At 42.8% G+C, this 26,854-nt stretch overlaps 1 protein-coding gene across 7 annotated transcripts in view; it reads right to left on the bottom strand.

Annotated features, from left to right (window-relative positions):
- ABTB3 (ankyrin repeat and BTB domain containing 3) overlaps positions 1-26,854 on the bottom strand; it is a 236,859-nt gene that overhangs the window by 31,423 nt on the left and 178,582 nt on the right. For 4 of the 7 annotated variants that reach the window (XR_014160678.1, XM_081878365.1, XM_081878367.1 and 1 more), the window contains exons 5-11: positions 17,375-17,540; positions 16,222-16,311; positions 11,447-11,548; positions 6,931-7,024; positions 6,706-6,841; positions 3,317-3,355; positions 2,733-2,953 (exon numbers count right to left, since the gene is read on the bottom strand). Coding sequence is in view for 6 of the 7 variants with exons in the window: in XM_081878365.1 (XP_081734491.1) it covers positions 2,733-2,953; positions 3,317-3,355; positions 6,706-6,841; positions 6,931-7,024; positions 11,447-11,548; positions 16,222-16,311; positions 17,375-17,540 (848 nt within the window). In the remaining variant the exon portion in view is untranslated. The remainder of the gene's footprint in view (positions 1-2,732; positions 2,954-3,316; positions 3,356-6,705; positions 6,842-6,930; positions 7,025-11,446; positions 11,549-16,221; positions 16,312-17,374; positions 17,541-26,854) is intronic. The other 3 variants (XM_081878366.1, XM_081878369.1, XM_081878368.1) reach the window with 2 other exon arrangements.

Raw genomic sequence — 26,854 nt, 5'->3', positions numbered from 1 at the left:
TATTCTGTTTCCTCTGCTGGGATCACCATTAGCAGTTGGCCTCACTGGGCACCTGTCAAAGCCCACACCTCATTTGGGGGCCCACTGTCAAGCCTTAGAACCTCCTGGGCCTGTCGCTCCTCTTTTTTACTGTTGCTACTGTTTTCAATTGGCCTTTCCAAGCAAACAAGCAGAAAAATGAGAAAAAAGAACATGCAGAAAGACCCACCTCTCCCTTGGGGAGAGGATGTTGAGTGGAAGAGGCAAGTGAACAGGCAGCGACAACAGTGATGGTGAGAAGGAAGTGTACAAACTCAGTGGGAGGTGGGCACACTGACAGCATCTTGCACGCACATACAAAAAACCCCCACCTGGAACTGACACTCGTCAACATTCTCCCATGAGCTATAAACCCCCATATGTTTTTTATGTCTCAGCTGCTTTCAGATTGGTGACTCCTAGTACTAATAAATCATTGCTTTTCTGCAGTAAGAAAGCTGCAAGCAGAACTGCAACTGGCTTGCCATGCTATACAGCACTCCCCCCCCCCAATAATTTCATCTTGCTAGGCATCAGCTGCACCAATGGGTATGGCATAGACACCCATGGGTATGCAAAGTCCAATTTCCTTTGGTAGCCACTTGGAAAACAATTACAAGTGATCATAAAACACAATAAATCAATTAGTTTTTTGGTGGTAAGTACTTATTCGTTTAAATGGGGTTTCTCCTTACAACCTATGAAATAACCAAAGAAACCAACAACCCCATGGTATTTCATGTTTCTTTTAGATCTGATGTATAGATTTGAAGGGATTATTGGGGGGGGGGGACACACTGCTAAAGTGGGAGTGATCGAGTGGATTCCCCTGCCCACTTTATTTGTTAAAAATTAGCAGCATAGCATTATGACACTTTCATTTTAGTAGAATTTTGCTTTTAAAAATATAGCTGACAAAGTGTTTTTAGTTTTAACCAAGAAATAACAGCATGACAGATATGCTGCCATAGCAGTCTAGTAGGGATGGGTGATTTTTTGGTACACATTACTGGGTTGGAGAACTGCATCACAACATTTGGAGAAGGGCAAGTTTTGATGGATGACTGTGCTTCGGTTTGAATATTGTTTTGGAAAGGGGGAATTCCGTAGGTTCGCATTAACATTTGAACTGAACTAAATTTATCCCTATCCTTATTCTGGATGTAAGCATTTAGCATAGAAAGGAACCTACTAAGTGTTTCTTCCGTTACACAGAGGTTGCCTTGAACCTGTCCTCTCCCCTGCATTGTTTTGCTATTTACTTTATAACAGGGATGGGAATGCTGTGGTCCTCCAGATGTTGTTGCTTAGAGGGTTGCTGTCCAACATCTGGAGAGCCACAAGTTCCCTACCTATGCCTTATAAGCTAACATACTTAATACTGAGAGACGATGATATTTAGTAAGCTGTTTTTGAGTAATTAAAGATTTATTTGATATTAGTATTAGAGATTTCACACTGACCTCTATTTTAAATATTTTCATGCCTCAAATCCACAACATAAATAATAATTATTTTTTATAAATAAGCAGCTATTGATGTTGTAGAATAACACTATTTTCACATATTTTTTATTTATGTATTTATTAATTGCAGGTGTGTGAACTCCTCTCTTGAAAAAGCGTTGCTCTTGAAATGGGAATAAAGTAGCCTTCCTTATTTACACATGTTTTTGTTTTGCTTTGGCCTTTGATACTGCTGCTCTTAACTCTCTCTCTTTTTTGGCACAGGCCTTCAGCTTCCCTTTTCAATGCCAGAACAAGTAGTTCTTAATCTACTCAATTTCACTCCTAAGGTAGAAAAGACCTTCCTAGTCTTTAAAGTGGAAAATTGACTAGGACCAGAAGATAGTTGCTTTTGAGTTTCTGGCATGCAAAGGATTCTGGCCTGCAATGTCAAACAGAGCCCTTCTCACCCAAGGATCTGTTCATGAGTAAGTACCCCCCAACCAGTCTCTTGTTATGAAAGTGTGCTCACTTAAGAGGAGGGTTGCATGTCATTCTAATCAAATCAATAATCATTTAATCAATTGAAAAGGTGCCTAGGTGTAAAATCAAAGAAGGCATTGTTTTTCTTTTGAATGATGGTTTATTCACATGCAAGTGTATCTAGATTTAATCAATTAGCTCCCAAACAATTAAGTGGATATGATTCCTTCAACAGAGTGACTGCCCTGCTTAAAAGTAATGCCTGTGCTGCTTTGTGTATGTACGGACTACAAATACCCAAAGTACAGCACAAAAGTCTACCGGGACATGATCACAGAAATAGGAAAATTCACAGAAATTGCAGCTCCTTAGTAAGAGAGATGGCAGGAGGTGGGAGTAGGGGAAGAAGCACAGATGGGGCACATCCAAAGAGATGCTTCTGATGACATGACTTAAACAAGTGCTTTAATATGGTCAGACTTATATCATTTAGCATATTTAAAAGGTAATCTAGTCCAGATAGAGACAATCCCAATTTACTATCTAATCCACAAAAATGCCAAAGATAGGAAGAATAAAAACCTCTAGCCATGCATTTAAACCCTTTTTAATATTAAAATTCTCTCCTGAATTCCCAGGCACATCTGAAAGTTACCCAATTTCTGCCTTGACAAGAACTCTGGGACAAATAAAAAATGGTCAGCTCAGCTGACAGAGGCCATCAAACCAGATTTCTGACAATCATTGCTCATGGGAGAGAAAAGCACGGAGGAAACCAAAACTGACCTATGCTCCTGATGTCAATGGTTACATCCACATATCCGTGTTCAGCACTGTGATACATAGCCTCTTTCAGAGCTTTAAGTCTGGCTTTGCTGTTGCGGCTGGCGCACAAAGGAGCTGGCGCACTGTCTGCCAAGTCAGTTCCCTCAGCCAGTATCTCCTCCAGGGACAGGATATCACTCTTCTCCTTCTCCGGCTGAGCAAGCAGCTTACGAAACACGTTCCTGTCAATCAGAGGGCAAAAAGAGAGTGGGGGTGGGGGAGGAGAAAGGCCATTGGGTTGGAACTCTTAACAGTTTAAGCCAGAGCCAACTAGCTATCTAGCAAATGCTAAATCTAGTTAGTTCACCTAACTAGATCCTCTAGCAAATCAGCTTTCAAGCAATGCCTTTCTTGGTGCAGTATAACTTATTTGGGCTTGCAGCTGCAAGTCCAGCATCCAGGACAGAGACTCTCATCCTCTGCTCATCAACAGGCTTACACCTGTGTGATGCCATTCATCTTCAATGGAGACACTCCCAATTGATGAACTGTTAGAAACAATCAATCAAAACCAGGGTGCATCTTCTCCCTTACCTCCCACCTACCTTATATGCTTAGATCTTGCTAGCTGCGCATGTTCAGTCCTGTGGGGGATAGAATAAGCAATGTTTCCAGAGCAGATGGGCTAACGAGTGTGTGTATGTATTTATAGAGGGAGGAAAGATATTTCCCCTGTTAGTCAAGAGCACGGGTGTGTGTTATGCCATGCAATGAAATAAAGGGGGTACATATTCAATATTTCCAGTCGATAGCACAATCCACAGCTCTCAGGGTGAAGACAGATGTGGTATTTAAAGAGATGCTCACTGATGGACCTGGCTGCCTGGCTGGGTGTACAATTTGCCCAATAGAAATTCCATCAAAATGAATCCTGGGGCCACCACCGAAAGCTTCAAGGAAGCTACATCTCTTCTCATTTAAAGAACCAATTGTACATTTATTTGTTTATACATTCATCCACCTTTTTTAAAAATGAAAAAAACTAAAATAAACAGTTGCAAACTGTTCTGGGTGGGGGAGAGGCTCTTTGGTGACATTGCACACACTAGCTTATCAGATTTGATTACAAGCATGCAGAATCTGTTTATTCAGAGCTCAACCCTCAACAGGGGAAAGGTATGCTTGCACTGCTAGCTTAACAAACAAGCCCACTGCTATCCAGATGTTACATCTGCATTCATCCTTAGCCAATATGAGGCTGCAGCAAATTCTTACTCCACATTACAGCTAGAGATGTTGATATTTTCCAGCACATCTTTATAGAATTTAGGGCAGAATTGGGTATCTGGCAGATAATTCAGATTCCTGAGAATCTCAAGTGTACTCTGTGCTCAGTTACAACTGTTGCCATTTGTAGATCCTGAAGGTGACAATGCATTAAGTCACAGGTAGGGAGTCTGTGGCCTTTCTGATGCTGTTAGATTCCAGCTCCTATCATGACCACTCGCCATGTTGGCTTGGGCTGATGGGAGTTGGCCCTCCAACAATATCTGGAGGATCATATTTATATTATTGTAAACCGTGGTGATATATATATTTGATACAGTGGTATATATATATAAAAATCTAAATAGATAAGTAAGTGCAAGCTTTGAGAGCTAAGCTCCCTCTATAGAAGGGTATCAGTTCAGCCCCTGAATTAATAAAACTCAGGAAGGAAATGAGGGAGTGGGAGTAGAACTTTGCTGGAAGGGCTCAGAGAACAGTAAAGCAAGACTGGTGGCAAAGATAACTCTTCAGGGTTTTGTACTGTGGATTGGGAGAAACTGCATTTCTGTTGTCTCCCTTTTCCACCTTAACTCCTTGCAATCCTTGCCTTCTTGCACAGACATACAGACCCTTCCCTTCTAAGAGAGAGACCACATTTGCATGTTTGGTCACTGCAACACCAAGGTAGGACGTAGCTGTGAAAGTGGGTCATCGCTGATCTAACACCATAGAGAGCTTGTTTGTCACCTCATGACACCTCAGAGGTAATTATTTTCAGTGGAACTATTTAAACATTCAGAGTTATCAGCCTTTCAGTGATTCACGTGCTTGTATGAACCAGGCCTCAATCTTTCTATCTCATACATTGGTAGATATGTGTATCTGGCATGCTTATTCCACCTCTCTTTCCCACCTTAAAATCACTTTCATTTCTCGTGACCTTTCTTCTGTCCTTAGACCCCTCTTGCCCAGCCTCTAAATCATGCCCTTTAGGGCTGACCTCCTGTGGTTCTTTACCCCCCTTGCCTTGCCATGGCTGCTTTCTCCAGACTTGGCAGATCGATAGTTCTGGGCCTGCAGTCCTCACTAGTCCTTCAGACTGAACAGCTCTTGGATTGCTTCCTGCGCTCAGCTTTGATAAGATCCTCCCTCTATTGTGTGGGCAGGTAATCCCTCCCCCTACCTGGCCTGGTCTCCTTGGCAACGCTTCCCCCAGGTGGGATTGGACAACTGACTGAGGTAGGCGGAGACCTCCAGGTATCCCACCCGAGGGAAGGCAAAGCCAAGCCTATGCTGATGGAGCCGCTCCAGATCTAGGGGCTGTGCGCGTCCATGCAAAGGGCGCCCCCCGTTTTAAGCGGGGAGAGGTCATTCTCACAGACCTCTCCCAAAGCTTCCCACTATTTACCAAGCTCCTCATCTGTGCACAGGGACCATAGTTGAGATCTTTCAATTCTGCAATGGACAGGACTACATAACCACCTCCCAGTGAACCCCCTTCCAAAGTCCATTTTTCATAAACATGTAATCCTGAAAGCCACACTGAGATCTGCTGCCTAGAAAAACTAAGGAGGAAATCTAGTTAAGCTGCATCTGTGGATCATGGGACTGCAGCCAGTGCCTTAACTTCTATTTCCTCAACCTCCTTTGGGGAGGGTTCTCAGGCAGGGTGGAAGGAGAAAGAACTTGCCCATGTGAAGACCACCTGGTGGAAACCCTTACACGTATGGTTCTTAATTGTAAACTATATGCTGATCTCCGTCAGTAATTTCTAGATCAACTCTGTATCCCCAAATGGAAACCAGAGTTGGAGGTCATACATTTTCTATTACTGGGGAATGATCAGGAGCTCACCAAGTTAGTGGCTAAATATCTCTATTTGGTTTTTTGTTGTCGAAATATACTGCAGACATCTGATCTCCCTGGAGACCTAGAGATGTGACGACAGACTGCTCTGCCTCCTTTCTTTTAGCAAATGTTTTGTGCCACTGGGGAAGTGGTAATTCTGTATTGATTGTTTCGGATGTTTGTACGTGATGCCAATAAAAGGTTTGATGATGATGAACTTCTATTTCCAGGAGATTTCAAAAGAAAACAGGCAGACTGCCTTTCACAGACATTTTACTAAGAACATAAGGATCCTCCAAGATTAGACCAAAGTTACATTGCTCTTTTTGAACAGTGGGCAGTCAGATGCTTCTGGGAGATTACAAGCAGGGTGGGAGGGTGTCAAGAGTTGCTCCAGACAGCTACACCATGTGCTGAGCCATCAGAGCTATAGCTTGGAGCATCTCCCTAGATAATATATGTGACCATTAGTCCTCCTTGTCTTGAATAGCTATAAAGGCTTCCTGTTCAGGCTGGAACTTTGTCTAGGCAATGATATTCTCTCTCCTCCTCTTTTTGGGACTCCTGGCTTGTTTTCTTTGTACTGATCTCCCCGTGCTGACTTGTCTCCCCTCTCGACAGCCACCTATAGCTCAGCAATGACAGAAGGCCCTTCCCCCATTGTCTGTTTCTAGCAATGTTTTTGGCACTCAGAAATACTGCCCCAGAAATACAGCTAGGTTCCATCTAGCTGCTGTGGCTAATATCTATTCACATATCTGGTAGCATGCTTACGTATGTAAAAACATATGTACAACACAGAAGCACAGTTTGCAATTTTTGCATCATGACACAAAGAGAACATTAAAAATATTTAAATTAGCAGTTCCAACTCTACCTGTGTCCATGTGCAGCAGCCTGGCTAAAGGAGTTCATATCACCTTGAGGAGTCATGGAAATGCCATTCCTGTACATGGTTCCAATCATGGGGTCAGCACCTCGCTCCAAAAGCAAACTAACGAGTTCAAAATTTCCTGTAAATCAATAAAAGTGAGTGCTTTTCACTCCCTTTAGCCACATTTTTTTAAAGCTAAGGAATGTTCATGATCAGAAAAATCCTTACCTGCAGCTGCTGCCAGTTGCAAGGGAGTTTCTGAATAGTTTTCATCACCATGTTCCAAAGAACCTTCTACTTTGGCTCCTGCATCCAGCAACAGCTACAAAAGGAAATTCACCATTTAAAGCTGATGATTTAAATGTGACAGTAAGAATTTGGGAGGCTCCACTGATGCAGAAGGAAGTTTAACTGGCTTAAAGGCCACCCAATTCAGGGCCAAGTTACACAACAACTGGTTGCCAATTGACCACCCAGGGATGTTTTTGTCCACCCCACTTCTGTTGTTGGTTATTCAGACAGTATTTCATTCATCTTCAATAAAGGGAGGAATGCGGACAAGTAGGAAAGAAGAAGGCATTGGATGGAATGAGATGTCATGTTCCATGCATTTAAGCTCACCTAACCCAACTTCTTTAGTGCTTCATTTCTGGGTGCCAGTAAGCTCCTTTCCTTGTTTTCTCTTGACTCCCTATAAAAAGTATATTGCACCACCATTGGAAAAACCCTGGTGCTGGAAAAGTGAAGCTAGGCCTCTGAATTCCACAGCCACTAAACTGCCCTGGCAGCCATCTTTCCTAACAACAGCCACGTGCTCTTTGTTCTCCCTCAAAATGTTCCAAAACATGGGTGGGGAACCTGTGATCATCCACAAGCTGTGGGACTCCTCACTCCCATCGGTCCCAGCCATCATGGTCAATGATCATGCATGATGGAAGTTTGGGTCTAACAGCACTCGGAGGACAAAGGTTCTCCACCCTTGTTCCAAAAGTTTATTTGGCCTGCCAGCTTTCTCTGGGGGGTTGTCCTGTGATACATCACCAGCTGGCTTGCTATTTGGTTTCAGCCAGACGCCTACTTGCTCTCAAATATCCTCCTGCCTGCTACGCTCTCACAGGATATCTGAGGCCAGCATTGCAATTGCCCTGCTTGAGGCTTCTTGAAAGTTCCACTTTTTTCTATATAACTTTTCATTTGATTTTCATGCAATAAACCAGGTTTATATGTTACAGGCATTAAAAAAGGTGTGGGTTTGGGGAAATGTTCTACAGACAGCATATGTAGGTTAAGAGTAGTATATGCTTTAGGCATGGGGTTGTTTGTATTGGAATGACAAACTCTAACAGAGCTGGAGCTTAAAGGGTTTTGAGAAGTGCAACATGTTTCATGTTGCCCAAGTCTGCAGGGTAGCAGCCCCCTGAGCACACCTGGGTAGCTCATCTCATTAAATCAGTCTTACCAACCTGGTGCTCTCCAGATGTTCTGGACTACAACTCTATCAGCCTCTGTCAGCATCTGCTGGCTTCATCTGCGAGAGTGGTAGTACAAAACATATGGAGGGTGCCAGATTGGCAAAGTCTGCATTAAACCATAGCTTCCACTCAGTAACAGGAGAAGCAGGAGAACAGCAAAACTGTGGTTTAATGTAGTATGTGAACTGGATCTGTTTTTAAATGAGCCTTAAATACCTCGATGTTTCAAACTGCTTTTAATTGATTAATGACATTTAACCTACACTTCATGAGTTGTAGTATTAACTGTTACTGACACAATATTTTTTGGCTTGTGTAGCACCCAAGTGGAATGTTTTATGCAGATGTTTTGGTGAATTACGTTTTCGTGCCTTGAAAATTTTTTTACCTTGAAAGTTGTTAAAAAACATGTTGATAAAATAAAGCAATACAAAATGGCAGCCTACGCCAGTGATGGAGCAAATTCTTTGGGCACACCTAAATTAAGGCTTGTAAAAAGTTCAGCTCAGATGGAAAGAACCTGCACACCTTATTTTTTTCAATCATTAAGTTCATTGCAGAAATACCTGGCCATTTAAACAAGTGTGGACCATTCACAATTCCCTGCACAGTGCACCTAATTGTCATGTACATGCCTGAAGGCTATGCGAACTAGCAATCAATGGGACATGACTAATTTGTGCACTTAAAAACTCCAACGATTTCACTGAAATAGATGTTATAAGGGAAGCATCTCATAACATCATTCTGAAGCTCATCAGATTGAGGGAAACACCTTCCACCCTCACTTTAATGGGTTTCTCGGAGTTGGGCAAAGATGCAGTAAAAAAAGAGCTAAGGGTTTGGGGAAACCTTTCACCTAAAGGTCAGCCTTAGTTTATTTAAGATCAGTATAGTCATGTGAACTTCTACTGACTTTTGACCATTGGTCTATCAAGCCCAGTACTGTGCACAATGGCAGCAATTCTCCAGAAAGCCAGTGTTGTGTATTGGTTAGAGTATCAGCCTAGGACCTTAGGAGACCAAAGTTCAAATCCCTACTTAGCCATGAAGCTCACTGTGTGACCTTGGGCCAGTCACTAGTGCTGAGCCTAAGCTACCTTCCCAGCGTTGTTGTGAAAGGGAGAGAGCCACATACGGCACCTTGATATTCTTCGAGGGAAGTTGGGGTATTAATGCAATAATGAATAAACAAAAATAAACAAAATGTTGTTTATCAGGCAGTTATTTCTCCCAGATCAGTCTTCCAAGATCCATTTCACTGAAGGTTCCAGGGACTAAACCAGGGACCTTCTAAATGCAAATAATTATTTTTGTCTGTCTGTCTGTCAGAGTAACTAAGATGTTTGTAAATTGTACAATATATAGGTAAAGGTAAAGGTACCCCTGCCCGTACGGGCCAGTCTTGACAGACTCTGGGGTTGATGCGCCCATCTCAATCAAGAGGCCGGGGGCTAGCGCTGTCCGGAGACACTTCCGGGTCACGTGGCCAGCGTGACAAAGCTGCATCTGGCGAGCCAGCGCAGCACACGGAACGCTGTTTACCTTCCCACCAGTAAGCGGTCCCTATTTATCTACTTGCACCCGGGGGTGCTTTCGAACTGCTAGGTTGGCAGGCGCTGGGACCGAGCAGCGGGAGCGCACCCCGCCGCGGGGATTCGAACCGCCGACCTTTCGATCGGCAAGCCCTAGGAGCTGAGGCTTTTACCCACAGCGCCACCCGCGTCCCGTACAATATATAAGCATCAGCAAATTAAACTCTTCAGAAGTATTACATAGCCACTTTTTCAAGGAAAATTAAATAAATCCCGACTGGTATATCTAGTGAGAAAGAATTGGAAATGCATATTGTTACTATGGGGGAGGGGAGAGAGACAGAACAGGTCAGATGTGTGCCCTCTACGCCTCATTCTGGGTATCTCCTCATTCTCTATTCAACAAAAGTAGCAGCATAACAATTTAGCAGGGCTCTAGATTAAGGTGTGCAATTTTTACCTTGCAGCCCAGCCACACTGGCAAGCACCTGAGAGATCAATCTGGTGTATGTAATTTGCTTAGATAAAAGTGATGTGGTGTGGCTGAAAAATGCCACACTTCTCTAGAAACAATGAAAATGCTTTCAATGACTGACCCAAGGAAATTGTGAAAGTGGCAACAGATAGCACTGGAAGAATGTATTGGGCTGACTGTATTGGTCATGGACCCATAGGAGCTGCACAAACAGACAGGGCATTAGATGATGTGCTGCATCATATTAGAAAATCATGAAAATCATATTAGAAACAGTCAACATAAAAACAGCCTTCCTGGATCACAGTTAGCTGAGAAAAACCCATCAGATACCCCTGCAAAGCTCATAAGCTGGGCGTGATAGAAGTAGTCACTATGTTTGTGGCCAGCAAATGGTCCATCAGAGGTATAGCATCCCTTAATGTGGAGGTTCTAGTTTCAGCTGTCAAGGCTTTATAACCACTGATATATCCATCTTCCATCCAAGCTTGTGATAATAACCAGCATCACACGGCCATGAATGCCACTGTTAATTATGCAGTGCACAAAGGAATGCTTCTTTTTGTTTGTTGACTTATCAGAATTCATTGGATGGGTGTTCTGAGAGAGGAATAGCACGTCCTGGCTGAGGCTGATGGGAGCTGCAGTCCAAGTTGGCACCAGGTTGGCAATGACTGCTCTACCTTTTCTTTATTTAGCATTATTCTTGTCTATGAGTTGAATCAGTCTTTTTAGCTTTGGAACATAACAAAGGACTGCAGGGACGGGGGAGAAGAAACCAGATTAACATTATGTTCACTAACATTAGAAAAAAAGGAACAGAGTTTTTACTTTCAGTAAAATTAGAAAAAGAAACAGAAAAACACAAATACAGAGAAACACAAAACACATGGCCAAGAACGAGTTGGCAGGACATAACAGGTACAGCTTCATTTTAAAATTGCCCTGTTTATGCTTCATATTGGCTTACAGTGCAATCCTACAGATGTTTACTTGGAAGTACGTCCCATTGTGTCCACTAGGGATTACTCCCTAGTAAACATGCTTAGGATTGCAGTCCTATATATAACTATATGATAACTATATATAATAATGCTATTATATATATATAATCTATCTCTATCTATATCTATACAGCAAACAAAGAAGAAGCAGGAGGAACCAATATGAGAATGGCTGCCAATTATGGGGATGAACGCCAATTAAAACCTAACAAATGGGAAAGAAAATATGAGATGGAGCAGAGGGAAATACAGCAATACCTGAACTACAGGAATATGTCCATGCAACACAGCAAATGTCAGAGCGGTCCAATGGCGGGTCTCGGGGTGGACGGATGGATATTTATGAGGAGTACTGATAACCTATAAACAGATAAAGGAGTTTTCTTTCATAAATGGCTCTTGAGGGGAGGGAAAAAGGCTATATCTAAACAAAACAAGCTCGTCAGAATGCCAGGCACACTTTGGTACAGAGGAAAAAGCAAGCAAGCATGCAAAAGGCACTCTAGACCATTATTGTCTCTGGGTTGCATCCAACAGTGCTGGTGCCTTTGTGGAAAAGTGCTTCTTCGCACACGTTTTGCTACCCACTTGAACCCTACAGCTCACCCCTGCTGGAAGCAGTTCCTAAGGACCTTCTGTAACAGAACAGGATACAGGGTGGAGAGCTGCAAATAGGCAAGGAGGGGTGGTCAGCAAAAAATCAGTTTCTCCAACTTTGGCTAATGGAACCCCTTTCCACCAAAGGCAAAGTCATCACTGGATACAACCCTCTGCATTCCCATCCCCCTTTTATCTAATCAAAATGTTACTTAGCAAATCAACACACTTCCTTAACTTTATTCTGTGCCTTTAACTGAGGCCTATGCCACTTGTATTGTACCTGATTGCTATTAGTTTATTAGCTAATAACCATCTAGATCCATGGTTTTTAAATTGCATTCCAAAGAACAATGTGCTTCATTGGAAGCTTTATGGAGATTCTTGAATGAGAAGATCAGGAATGGTGGACAATCGTCCCTGAAAGACAACTTGATCACAGCTCCCCCTATAGTAAGGAGATGAAGGGGAACAGTCAGTACTGTATGTCCTATGGAGTACTTTCAGTTCACAAGGCAATGTTGAAACCCAAATACAGGGCCAACACCCCACTATAATTTAGTAAGCACCATAAAATATGCCCCCAAACACTCTCCAGATTCCTAGGGTTCCCTTTCTGATGCACTTCTCAGAAAGAGATTGCTGTGTTCATCCATAAATCTTTTCTGTCCTGTTTCCAAATTCATATGTGAGATATCTAGTAATAAAAAAATCTGCACCAAAATTTGTATTTAACTATGCATTTTGTATCTTCATGTGCATTACTAAATGTTCGTTTATGCTACAATATGATTTTTTTAACATTTTGGTACACTTTTTGAACCGAGAACTGTATTGCAAAATATGGAGAAGTGTGAATGTGAAAATAATTATGTTCCAATCCGAGCATTAATTAAGCCAAGAGGTACAAATGAGGTCACTTTTCTAAAAAATGTGAAACAAATGAAAGCAAACAGATCCCTGAAGGAAGATGGTGTGAAAAAATCACTCATTTAGATTTAATGTTTAAATGCCATTTTCAGCCCTAAAATTACACCATGTTCTTTTTTAATTGACTACAGTGGATTTTGATTAGGTACAGACACACACACACACACACTGAATTGAGCCCTGCATTATTTTCTCTTCCACTGATGATTTGACAGCAAAGAAATCCATCTATCATTTTAAAGGAACTGTTTTCCCTTTGGAGATGCACTTTCTCTTCACAAGGGAAACAGATATCCCTATGGCAATAACTATAGCTTCTAAAGTGGCCAAATACAGTAAGAATTCGGGATTCATAAGAGTAGTTGCAGTTGATTGCTCCTGAGCGTGCCATAGCAGTTGCCAACCCAATCATGCTTTTGTTTCATGTATAACAAAGAATGTCCATGAATCTCAATTTCAGCTCTGAGCACTCCCATGCTAGGCCACTTTGCGAGGTTTGAGGGTAAGCAAGGAAATTGAAAGGACAGCAAAATCTCGGCAATGTACTTTCTATATTTGCAGTTCTCATGCTCAGACTGTATGAAAGCAGATGGGATATATATCCCTTAGCTTCAACAGGAGTACATTTCTTTTTCCTTGGCACAAGGTAAAAATAAAACATAAAAATCAGGGGAAAGACATGTGCTGAAGTCTGACTACTACATCTCACAATTTGGTTCTGGCCCACAACAGCTTATGCCACAATAAGCTTGTTTTTGCTGTGATATGGCTGCCCCTCTGGAAAGTGTGAATAGAAACCTGGGACCAAATGAAGTTTGAGGTTAATTGTGTATGAACAGTTAGCGTGCACCTATGAAAACCAACAGAATACATTTTTTTTTTAATGTGCACATTTTATAAAAATTAAATAGCTGCTGCAGGGAGAGCAGAATTGGGACTGTAGTGTATAGGGAGAGAGAGGCTCATAAGGAAGCTCCCTCCTGGACTTTGGGAGGGATACACGTGTTTTATTAGAACTGCTACAGAGGTTGAAGGGTTAAAACACACACACCCTTCTCAGCACGTTGTAGTTCCAATCCTGCTTGGGCCCCACCGGCGATGCTGTATTTTGTTTTTAATCTGAAAGCATGTTCATGTTAATTGCTTACATGCAATTAATGCTGTTTCTATATGGTAAGCGGATTGCATTCTATTAGTGCATAACTAAAAAGGGTCTGTGATTGTTAATGTGTGACAACTGTTTCACCCACAGCCAAGCATTTTTTTTGTGTGCAAATCGACTCCAAGGCAAGTTTCAGAAATGATGCTTTTTAAATTGCTTTGTGCATTTCCTGCACCTCTGTTATGAATGGCAAAGCCGACTGTGTTAAGAAAATACATTCTATGTGTAAATGGCTCTCTCCTGTCTATTCCACTCTGGCAACATACTCAAGTGAAGCACTGCAGGCTTGAAGACCTCTTAGCATCATAGGTGAGAACATCCTGAGAACGGAAGTTAACAACCAACCACACATTTCAGCGAACAGTAACCAGACAATAGTGGATTTCACTTGCTAACAAACCAAACTGACTTAACGTATTTTGGAACTTTGCAAAATGCAGATTCTCTCTCATATGCACCTGCTTTGGTAAGGATGGTAAAAGGACTCATTTGCAATGCAATCCTTTTGCATGCCTACTCAGAATTATGTCCCACCGCTTTCAACAGAGCAATCTCCCTAGAAAGGGTGTATAAAGACTGCAGCCTCAAATCTCAATTTTTCAGTCACTGTACTGTAATTATATCAATCTTTGTGGAAACAATGACTTGGTTTGTTTAGCACATTTTTTCTTATATTATAAACTTGTATGCTAATTTAGACAAATTAACTTGATAGATGCCATGATTCAAATGGAATACAAATAATGAACCAAATATACACCAGTATGTTCAGACAACATATACTGAAATTATTATTCTTGACAGCTATATAAAACACACTATTTTTCTATATTGATAGTTACAGGCAGAGTCTCTTTGATGGATAACCTACAATTTTTTGGCGTAAACAGAAAAAGAAGTTGGTCTTTAACCAAGAATATTATACAAACACTCTTATCACAATAATCACAATATAGTCAATGAAACTGGCATACTGAGTCTGTCAGACCATGATCACAATAAAAAAATCCCAGATTTATTCAATATAATAAATAAGCTTTCCTTCATTAACAGTACAGTAAGTCTGTAGCTGTGGAGCACAATCCTGTACAGGTCTACTCAAAGTGTGTCACATTGAGTTCAGTTGGCCTTAATCTCAACTATGTGTGCACACAAAGTTACGTGGGAGAAAGACCAATTTAACTTAATGGGACTTACTTCTAAGTAGGTATGCATAGTAGAGCACTGCATAGCTGCCATCCTATACACACTTACCAGCAAGTTAGGCCAAATGAATACAGTTAGACTTCCTTCCAGGCAAACATGCATAGGATTGTGCTGTAAGACTGTCCAAATCAAACCTGGTTACCAAATGCATTCCAGGCACATTTTACAGAATTCATATACTGGTTTTTCAAAATCAAGTTGCTCAGACCTGTGCCTAGAAAGTATGGGGCAAGCCCTAAATTGTGGGTAGGTAGGTTGACACAGTTGCTTCATGTTGCCAGCATAAGAATAACTAACAACATCATCCCAACCACACAGTATTTTATGTTCCCAAGCAGAGGCAAGACCATATATAAACAGCTGCCTCTACAAAGGCAAAGATCTCTTATGGATCAAATTCTGTCCCTTGTAATTTTTGCTTCTCCACACTGCTCTATGATTTGAACCGACAAGTCATTTGTTGGCCCGTTTCTCCTGAAGTGGCTAAGTTGTGTCTGGACTGTATCACTGCAGAATGCAGGTGGGGGCTCAGATAGCCAAATATTCCTCTAAACAAAATGCTTTCCTGAACTTAGGAAACTAGCACATTAGGTAGAAGGCTAGCCTAGCTACTCTTCTCTTTGATGCATAGTCTGCTATGTGGAGGCTTTTCGTTTTGGTTTTAAAGGAAGAACATTCATGTTACGCAATTCCTGACAACAGTTGGAAGTGGTACAGCACAGACACAGATTTACCACCACCTTGAAAGAGCTAGGTCTTTGATGGTGTTGACAGCTGACCACTACAGCTCATATCAGTGAGCCCTGACTCCAGAGGGTGCTGCTTCTCTCCTCTTCACCAAATCCATGTATCATACGTTGCAGAGGAGAAAATGTGGTAGATGGATGAGAGCTCTGAAGCTCCTGAATATGGTTCAGGATGGGAGCCCTATGACATTTAATCTGGATTTGACACTAAAGAAAACCTTTTTTCTTTTTTCTTTTAGTCTTCTTAAATAGATTTTATTTCAATACCAAGTTGCTCTGGGAAGACTCAAAGAGGTTCGCATCCTTGATTTCAGATAGCTGCAGCTCCCCATAAATTTGACATGTTCATGAAAATGTGAGCTAAACACATGTAATCACAAAAACGGCCTCACCTCTGCATTTAGATCTGCTCCAGCATCCAGTAGCATCTGGACCATGGCCTCATCGCCCCTCACACAAGCGTACATCAGTGGAGTCATGCCCTGTGGGAACATTAAAGTCAACACATTGATCAGCTTCTAATGGGATGGTTTTATTTAAGGCTTGATTCGTAGATGTCATAAGAAGGCATGCCACTTATGGTGTAGGACGTTTTCAATAAAAGTGTGGATAATTTTAAGAATTATCTGCAAAAATCCTTTGCTCAGTTTTTGTGAACACTGCCTTGCCTTCCTCAAGATAAACATTAAACTCCATTGTCTTCTGCAGTGTCATGAATCCATTGTGTTACACTTCTCTTGTATAAAAATCAGAATATTGGGCCCTTCGTTTGTGAAAATGTTCCTCTAGCAATTTAATGAGCTTCTTTTTGACACATAGAATCATAGAGTTGGAAGAGACCACAAGGGCCATCGAGTCCAACCCCCTGCCAAGCAGGAAACACTCGGGCACTTTATACTGACTGCCAATATTGCTAACGGTTGGAGGAGTAGATGCTTTTGTACAATTGTCCATGATACACAGTGACTTAATTTTAAATGAAATGCCAGACAGCACTGTTGAAAGATGCTAGCTCTAGGGAAATGCTGCCCTGTTTGGAGGAAAATTAGATTAACTGACCCTTCACTACAAAGACTTCCTGGCTGCAATCTGTATTAATCTGAAATGCCCACTGCAGCTGATCAACACATATCCCTTGTGATTAGTGTTAACTTTCACAATGGCATTAGACACAGATGCAGTTAGGAAAGAATAGTTATGTGCAGCACAAGAGTCACAGGGGAAAACAACCACATTCTTAACTTGAGGATGGGCGAGAAAATAGGTGGATGTGGAAGAGAGATGTTATTTCACCCCACACATGGGAGTACATGCCCAGTCCATATTCCACAGTCCACATTCCAAATTGCATCTCAGAAAAAGGTTTAACCAGACTGTAAGAAAGAGAAAAGTGTGTGTGGAACTCTGATGGGTTCTTCTTTGAGAAGAATCCCATGCATATTTTCTTCAATAGTCTATATATAAAAAAATTAAAACCCATTTTACAATTTCAAATTGTCAACCCATTGTTCAAAAAAATCAGTAAGTTTCTTTCCTTCTTTTTACCTGATCACTCATGCTGTTAATCCCATCAGGCCCCAACAAAGATATGGCCTGTTTGACCAGATCTGTACGGCCACAGGTCAACATTCGGAACCCAAGGTCCTGCTTGAATTTGGCTTCTGTGGCTACTGCATCCAGCTTCCGAGAAGCACAGAAGCAGTCGTCAATTCTGCAAATTGAAGAAAACAGTTATGTTAGGAAATAATCTGAAAGCAGACTTCCACCATTCATTTGACCACTACCACGTTTTGTCTATGAACTATAAAGACCATCGTAGCTACAAACATCCTTTATGACAATTTGTCAATGAAAGCTTATATGCAATGAATCCTACCTCACCACAGTTGCATACAAACCATGCATTTAAAGCATATGAGTTCCCATAAAGAATCATGGGAACTGGCATTTCCTAAGGGTGCTGGGAACAGCAGTTCTGTGAGGGGTAAATTACAGTTTCCAGAATTTCAGGGAGTGGGGGGGGGGGTTGCTCCAAATGTATGGTGTATGTGCAGATTCTTCTAGCTATGTTTGCCAAACAGGGACTGGTGGGGGTTCTGTCATTTATGCAGCAAGAAGGAACCCAAGACTAGGTAGATGTTTCCAGGATAGAGATGAAGTGATGGCAAAACCAGCACGTGTTGGAAATTTGCCTGTCATGCAGCTCTTACCAGCACCTCTCAGGTAGCAACCAGGAATAGAATCAATGGGTAGAAATCTCAGGGAAGCAGATTTTAGCTAGATGCTTTAATTAGACATCTTGCATTGCTGTTCTATGCTGCTTTATTATTAATCAGTCAATCAATTAAATTGGAATACCACCCTACACCCAAAGTCCACAGGGCAGTTCACAGCATAAAAATACAAAATAAGAACACCAAGTATGTAACAAAATAAAAAATAAAAACAAACCCAACAACCTCCCTTCCACAAGCACATTTAAAAGGCCATAGAATGTTTAATCAGCCAAAGGCCTAATCATAGAGAAACGTTTTTGCCCGGCTTTGGTTGTTTGGGGAGATTATTTTATGATCTTAATGTAAATTGTACTTGTGACATGTTTTGCATCGTGCCTTGGGACCATTTGGTGAAGGACAAGCTAGGAGTACAATCAATCAATCAATCAATCAATGGAAACTTCTTAAAGGTAAAGAGCTGGGTTTTTTTAAAAAAATTAATACAATTTATTTTGGTTTTTAAACAAAATACAAACACAAAAACAAAAACCATTAAACACTTATCCAGCAGTACATCTAATGGTATTTGTTTTATCCATTGTCTTTAGACATACACTTACACATTCAACATTCAAACATATTACTTAACATAACCTCTCCGCTGAGAATACTGAATGGTTGGTATAGCAAGGTCTTGATTTTGGTAATTAACATAGTTAAAGAAAGGCGTCCACCTTTCTCGGAAGGTGTCCCATTTGTAATGCCGTTAATTGCCCTCCTGTGTCTGGTGAGGCGCTCAGACATTGCTGCATCCCAGATATTATTTTCCATATGTTATGGGGTATTTCAGTCTGGTTTTTCCATTGCTGAGCTATCGCTAACTATGCTGCAGTCAGTAGGAAGCCTACTAGTTCTCTGTGGTGCAGGGTGGCATCTATGCCCAATTGGGTGGCCTAAATCTGATTCCCGTACAATTTTGCTGTATATTAGGGAAGCAGCACTTTTCAGGTCATATGCTGGCCTGCTGCATAAGGATTCAAACAAGGTAAGTATGCGTAGGCCCTCTCCCCTGTGCTCCAAATGAAGTGCAAATGAATGAGCCTGAGCTACCTGAAACCAGGTAGGACTTTTAACTGACCTTGCAGTTTCTCTTTGGAATTGCTTTCCCTCTGGGAGGCAGGTAACGGATTGTGTAAATGCCTATGTCCTCCCAATCCTTGAACTTTTGGTATTTATCTGTGTATCATAAGAGCTGTTTGATGGTGCAACAAAACTGCCTTTGCAGGTAGTGGGCTCTCTCCTTTGCTGGACATCCTTTGTATGGTGTCCAGGTGAAAGAGGAATGGGCTCCTACATCTTTAGTATCAATACTGCACAATAATTAAATGTGTAGGAACCCCATATCCCTCTTTTCATCTGACCATCCTAGCCATTTGTTAGGAATGCTATGGCTGCATTCTGCACTGAGCAGAGGTTGGACAAGCTCAAGAACGGGGAAACGTTTTAATTTTTTAGCCCAGGGGCCTCATTTCTTCATGGGGAACCTTCCAGGGGCCTCATGTCAGGGGTGGATGGGGCCAAGGCCAAAAGTGGCCAGAACAATTATTTTGACTCTTGTCTTTGTTCAGTAGGCTACATTGAACCCAGATAAACACAGAGGTTTCTATATGCAAGCAAACACATATTTCCATAGCCCATCAAAGCAAGCAAAAGGCACCCCCACAGTTTGAAGCCATATTCCAGCAGGAGAGAACACTTTAGTGCAGAGCTGGTGAGGTGTGCGGCTGGGGGGAGGGCTTGGCCAAGGAGAGTCCCGAGGGCCACAGAGAAATCCCTGAAGGGCCATATTTGTGCCTCACCCTGGACCTGAGGTTTCCTACTCATGGGCTAGATGATGAGCAATTTATTAATTATATTATATTCCACACAATGAAATGCTCTGCCTCGTTATCATTTAATTGCTGGTTTGTCCAATAAGCAATTGTCCAATAAGCAATCTGGTCAAATAAGCAAAGAGGAGCTCATTTTCACCCATCTGGTGCACAAGCTCTGCCTCTTCTCCTCTCCACTTGTTTATGGGGACAGGGCCAAGATCATTTGAATGACACTCTAGGCACGTTCAATATGTGCAGGTGAAAACCTGTGATTTCAAAAAAATAATAATTAAAAATAGTTCTGTGGGTTGCCATCTCTGAATGAGGATTTGATATTAAAACATGCTAATAATTACAGGAGGCCTCCAAGAATTCCATTAAATTCAGTTGCAGATAGCTTAATTAATAATTGCAGATTAAATTCCTGCCCAGTTAGCGCTCTTTATGCTGCCATAAAGAAAATGCAAATCAAACCCACAGAACCTGAGAGCATAAAGGGTTTATGATGCTTATATAGCATTATTTATAACTGCCCCCAACTAGTTACAAATCAGCCACTCACTCTGAATGATAAAATGTAAATCAGGCCCACAGGATCTGAGATAATCATTGGGCTATTTATAACTATCCCCAACTAGTTACACAATTAGTCATTTGGAATTTTGAGAATATTAGGAATGCCTTCCTTTCTTAATCTGGGCTTCATCGAGTATCCTTTCTATATACCAAGTGTTGTGCTGTTGTTTTTATTGCTAAGCAGCTGCACTGTTTAAAACAACAACAACCATTCAGTGCAATATCACTTTGAAGGAGCAGTTTGACAGCCACGGCATACCACACTGAATATAAGGAGCATTGAACAATTTTGCTCTGGAAAGCGAAGTTTGAGAACTTATTTCACCAGAAAAAGTGGATTTGAAAGTACAAAGCAAGCAGTTTATTTATGATTATGCAGCAGTGCATTTATACTATTATACAGGGCAAGTACAGATGGGAATGGGATGAATTCCTTCACTGTGCTCAATAGTTTATAGGTGGAGGGTTGTAGCCAGTGCTGAATTCTCATAGTAGCAAATAGTTTTGCTTGCACAATCCAAGGTACCTGATTATCACCTACCTATTTCAGTCATCTGAGATCAGGTCTGGAGGAAGGGAGAGGCTTACACTGTTAGGCCACTTTTGGGTACAACTCAATGTGAGCTGCAAGACTGCACTCCTTTCCTGAAGTGAATTCTCTTCCCATGCCTGAATGGTTGGCCACCATAATCTAAAATTCGAGCTAACCAAGATTTGAACTTGGTTAGGTCTCTCTTCTGTGACTAAAGGGGAGAAGATAATTTGTTCCAGTGACACAAAAGAACAGCACACAGACCTGCACCTTTCACAATCTAAGACTGAGACCATTGTGTTTGCACTAGGCCAATGTGGCACAACAAGAAATAAAGAAGCCAAAAAGATGAACAAATTGAAAGGCCTGCAAGGAACAGTTAGGGAAGGTTAACCTGTAGGACTATATGTTGAAGCATTGGCGTGTGAAGTTGGTACCGCAAAGGAGAACTATTTCTACAACTGAAGTTGAAACTTCAGTACAGGTGACCCTTAAGAACATCGGCCAATGCAAATACAGCTAAGTTACTCAAATGCAGCAGTCTAGATTTACAGATCTTCTCCTAAGAGATTGCTTGCAGGTTTTGAAGTGCCACACACATACCCACAAAACAGGACTGGCTCCATGCTAGAACTATGTGTCCAAAGATAATGCCAATCCTTTGCAAGAAACACATATGTCTTCGCAAGAAAAGACAGATGACATCAAAGAACTGTGAAATTTCCCCCTTCACCTCTACCATACATGTGTATCTGAATCTACTGTTTTCTGTGGCTGTGTAGCCTGTAAAAGTGAAGAAGTAGATAATCAGCTAGTGTTCATTTTCCTTTTAATTTTTTATAATAATAATAATAATAATAATAATAATAATAATAATAATATATTATTTATACCCCGCCCATCTGGCTGGGCCTCCCCAGCCACTCTGGGCGGCCTCCATAGAAACAAAAAATACAGTAAAATATCACACGTTAAAAACTTCCCTGAACAGGGCTGCCTTAAGATGTCTTCTGAATGTCAGGTAGTTGTTTATCGCTTTGACATCTGCTGGAAGGGCGTTCCACAGGGCGGGCGCCACTACCGAGAAGGCCCTCTGCCTGGTTCCCTGTAGCTTTGCTTCTCGCAATGAGGGAACCGCCAGAAGGCCCTCGGCGCTGGACCTCAGCGTCCGGGCAGAATGATGGGGGTGGAGACGCTCCTTCAGGTATACTGGACCAAGGCCGTTTAGGGCTTTAAAGGTCGGCACCAACACTTTGAATTGTGCTCGGAAACGTACTGGGAGCCAATGTAGGTTTTTCAAGACCGGTGTTATATGGTCTCGGTGGCCGCCCCCAGTCACCAGTCTAGCTGCCGCATTCTGGATTAGTTGTAGTTTCTGAGTCACCTTCAAAGGTAGCCCCACGTAGAGTGCATTGCAGTAGTCCAAGCGGGAGATAACCAGAGCATGCACCACTCTGGCGAGACAGTCCGCAGGCAGATAGGGTCTCAGCCTACGTACCAGATGGAGCTGGTAAACAGCTGCCCTAGACACAGATTTGACCTGTGCCTCCATGGACAGCTGTGAGTCCAAAATGACTCCCAGGCTGCGCACCTGGTCCTTCAGGGGCACAGTTACCCCATTCAGGACCAGGGAATCCTCCACACCTGCCCGCCTCCTGTCCCCCAAAAACAGTACTTCTGTCTTGTCAGGATTCAACCTCAATCTGTTAGCCGCCATCCATCCTCCAACCGCCTCCAGACACTCACACAAGACCTTCACTGCCCTCACTGGTTCTGATTTAAAAGAGAGGTAGAGCTGGGTATCATCCGCATACTGATGAACACCCAGCCCAAACCTCCTGATGATCTCTCCCAGCGGCTGCATGTAAATGTTGAAAAGCATGGGGGAGAGGACAGAACCCTGAGGCACCCCACAAGTGAGAGCCCAGTGGTCTGAACACTCATCCCCCACTACCACTTTCTGAACACGGCCCAGGAGGAAGGAGCGGAACCACTGTCTGACAGTGCCCCCAGCTCCCAGCCCTTCAAGACGGTCCAGAAGGATGTTATGGTCAATGGTATCAAACGCCGCTGAGAGATCCAGCAGAACTAGGAAACAGCTCTCACCTTTGTCCCTAGCTCGCCGGAGATCATCAACCAGTGCGACCAAGGCAGTTTCAGTCCCATGATGAGGCCTGAATCCCGACTGGAAGGGATCCAAATGGTCCGCTTCTTCCAGGCGTGCCTGGAGTTGTTCGGCAACCGCTCGCTCAATCACCTTGCCCAAGAATGGAAGATTTGAGACTGGGCGATAGTTGGCCATCGTGGCCGCATCTAAAGATGGTTTTTTAAGAAGCGGTTTAATAACCGCCTCTTTCAGCGGGTCTGGGAAGGCTCCCTCACGGAGGGAAGCATTCACCACCCCACGAAGCCCATCGCCCAGTGCTTCCCGGCTAGCTTTTATAAGCCAGGATCCAGGAGACAGGTGGTTGGTTTCACTCCTCCAAGCAGCCTGTCCACATCCTCGGAGGTAACAGATTGGAATTGATCCCACTCAACTTGACTAGACAGAACTCTAGCACTCTCCCGCCCCGGCACTGCTCCCACGGTGGAGTCTACTTCTTCCCGAATCTGAGCGATTTTATCTGCAAAAAACTTTGCAAAATCATTGCAGGAGAACATGTGGCCTGTACTGGGCCCCGATGTTGCAGGTGGTTCCGCTAAATTGTGAACCACCTGAAAAAGTCTCCTGCTGCTGTTTTCTGCAGATGCAATAGATGCGGTGAAGAAATTCTTCTTCGCCGTCGCTATCGCCACTTGGTAGGCTCGACGTTGAGCTCTAACCTGTGTCCGGTCAGATTCGGAATGAGTTATCCGCCACCGGTGCTCTAGCCATCTCAACGATTGTTTCATTGCCCTCAGATCCGTGGAAAACCACGGGGCTGTCCGGGCTCCATGCAATTGGAGAGGGCGCTTCGGAGCCAAACAGTCAATAGCCCTGGTTAACTCCACATTCCAGCGGGCCACCAGGGAATCAGCTGAAAGGCCATCAACATGGGATAAAGCATCCCCTACCACTCTCTGGAAACCATTTGGATCCATTAAGTGGCGGGGGCGGACCATCCGAATTTGTCCCACCTCCCTGCAGAGGGGATGGGTCGCAGAGAAGTCCAGTTGCACCAGGAAGTGATCTGACCATGGCACTTCTTTCGTTTCGCTTTTACTTAGTGTCAGATCACCAACATCCATAGAGGTAAACACCAGGTCCAAGGCATGTCTGCGGCTATGGGTTGGGCCAGACTTATTCAGGGACAGCCCCATGGAGGCCATGCTTTCCCCGTAGTCCCGAGCGGCCCCTTGTAAGGTCGTGTCGGCATGGATGTTAAAATCCCCTAGGACGACCAAGCTAGGTGTCTCCAGGAGAACATCCGCCACAACCTGAAGCAGCTCGGGCAGGGAATCCTTGGTGCAGCGGAGAGGTCGGTACACCAAAAGGAATCCTGTACTGCCCCTATTGCCCAACTTCCAGAACATGCACTCGGAAAACTGGGTCTTCCCAATAGGACGCCTGGTGCAAACTAATGACTTCCTAAAAATCACTGCAACCCCCCCTCCCCGCCCACATGACCTGGGTTGCTGTGCGTAAGAGAAACCTGGTGGACAAGCAGCGGCAAGGACAGGCCCATCTGCTTCATCCAACCAAGTCTCTGTTAGTCATGGATGGCAGTGGTCTTATGAATCATTGACCTGGCATTGCACAGCAGCACCTTCAGGTCATGTGGGTATCCCTTGCTGATTCTAGTATCCATCCGGTCAGGACCAGACCTGGAGGAAGGGATAGTCCTCAGACAACGACTAAACCTGCCTCCTCTGTAATGACATGGTCTGGTCTTAGCGTAACTCCTCCTCCTACCCGTGATCACTGAGATCGGTTGTCCCAGTGCATCCCCCCCGTGGAACATGCCCCAGCCATTTTGTGGGCTGGGGCCCACTCCCTGGCAGCCCTGACCCCTCCCCCTAAGAACAAAATAACACCTTAAACAAACAAACAAAACCAATAAAACAATACAAACAAAAAAATGTAAAAATTACAAAAACATCAAAATAAAATAAAAAATTCCCCAAGCCCAACCAAACATCCATCCCACCCCCACCCCACCCCCCACATACAAAAAATCCAAAAGAAATTTTTAAAAAACATTTTAAAAAAACTCTGTGCCCCCCCGGCAGTAACAACAACTGTCCCGCTCTGGGCCAGATGGTAAGTGGCAGGAAGGAGCAGGGCCCCCAGGCACTCACACAGGAGAGGCTTCCTGGGCAGCAGGCAGCAAGCAGCAAGCAGTCCTTGTGAGGCTTCAGGCCCCGCCCCAGGCCAGATGGTAAGTGACAGGAAGGAGCAGGGCCCTCAGGCACTCACTCAGGCACTCACTCAAACTTACGGTATTTATTTAAAATAAATAAGTTTGAGGCTCCACCGCTTACCTTATAAATTGTGAAAATGGAACTGGAAAAGCAGTGGTTTATAGGGGAGACAAGCGTTGAACCCGGACTAGAGCAACGGACATTGTAAGTTTAAATTGACACTGAACCATGAAGCTCACCACTTGACCTTGTGCTGTTTCTCAGTCTACTCAGAGGTAGCCAATGTAGTGATGCATCATTTTCATATTCATCATTTCATACTGAGCTATGGTCTGTTCCAAGAGGTGTGCTCAACATTTATATGCTTCATTTCCCATCTTTCCCCATTTTTTTTGGTGTGCAATATTTTATTGTTGTTGCAAGAAGTTGTGTGATGTCAGGGAGAAAGATATGGGTATGTTGAAATCATCCATTAGCACATCAGCTAATGACTTTTATCAATGGATGACGTTCTTGTATGAAACAGCTACCACAATCAAGCAGCCCAGACAGATTACACCTCACCTCCTACACAACCCTTTCTGGCGAGACAGTTTATGTGCTAGTCATCCCCTGATGAGGCACTGAGTTGTGTGCATGTGTTGTGTGCTGGTCACAAGGAATATTCAGGTGTATTTCAGAACAGGGGAGCCTCTTTCAGAGATTTCACCACACTAGTCTTTTTCTAAAGCCATATGACTGTGGATCAGAAACGCAACCCATGCAGTTCTAAGGAAACACACTGTCAGAAACAAATGTTCTGCCTTTTTTGCATTAAGGAAAACTGAGATTCTCATGAACCAAATGCTATCCAAATTATTTGTTTAAAATGCTTCTAACACTATTTTTTGCTGATGCTAGACGTTGTATGCTACTGAAATGTGCTTTTTCTGCTGCTGCATTTTATTTTATTATTGCTGTTATTATGATATTGTACTTGTGACAGTTGATTTTGGTTTGTATTGTTGTAAGCCATTTTGAGCATAGAAACATACGAATAGACATAGAAACATACGAACATAGAACATACGAATAATGTGATGATCTTGCATTCTGACCATAAGGTTTCCAGGGCAGCTTGCAAATCAAACTAGAAGCTATCACTGCAACGCAGTTTTAAAATCTATTATTTTAACAAAACAAACAAAAAACAGCACAGAAACAGCAAGAATTAAATATCTGTGAATGCCTGGGGGAGAGGAGAAAAGGTGCTGCAACATTTATGGTGACCAGATGCAAAAGAGGAGAGGACACTTTCACTTTTATCTGTTGTGCAGAAGAGATGCAGCTATTAAAAAGTGCAGGACTCTTGTCCTCTTTTGTATCATGCAACTAATTAATGGATCACCTTTTACATATATGTCTTAAGGCAATTTACAATCTCATCATTTAAAAAAGCAGCTAAAATAGTTATAATCGCCATGATCATCTGGAATTAGGTTAAAAA

The sequence above is a fragment of the Podarcis erhardii genome, assembly GCF_964252035.2.
Source record: "Podarcis erhardii genome assembly, chromosome: 10".
Lineage (NCBI taxonomy): Eukaryota > Metazoa > Chordata > Lepidosauria > Squamata > Lacertidae > Podarcis > Podarcis erhardii.
The sequence above is the reverse complement of the archived record's forward strand: the minus strand, read 5'-3'. Positions and strand labels throughout refer to the sequence as shown.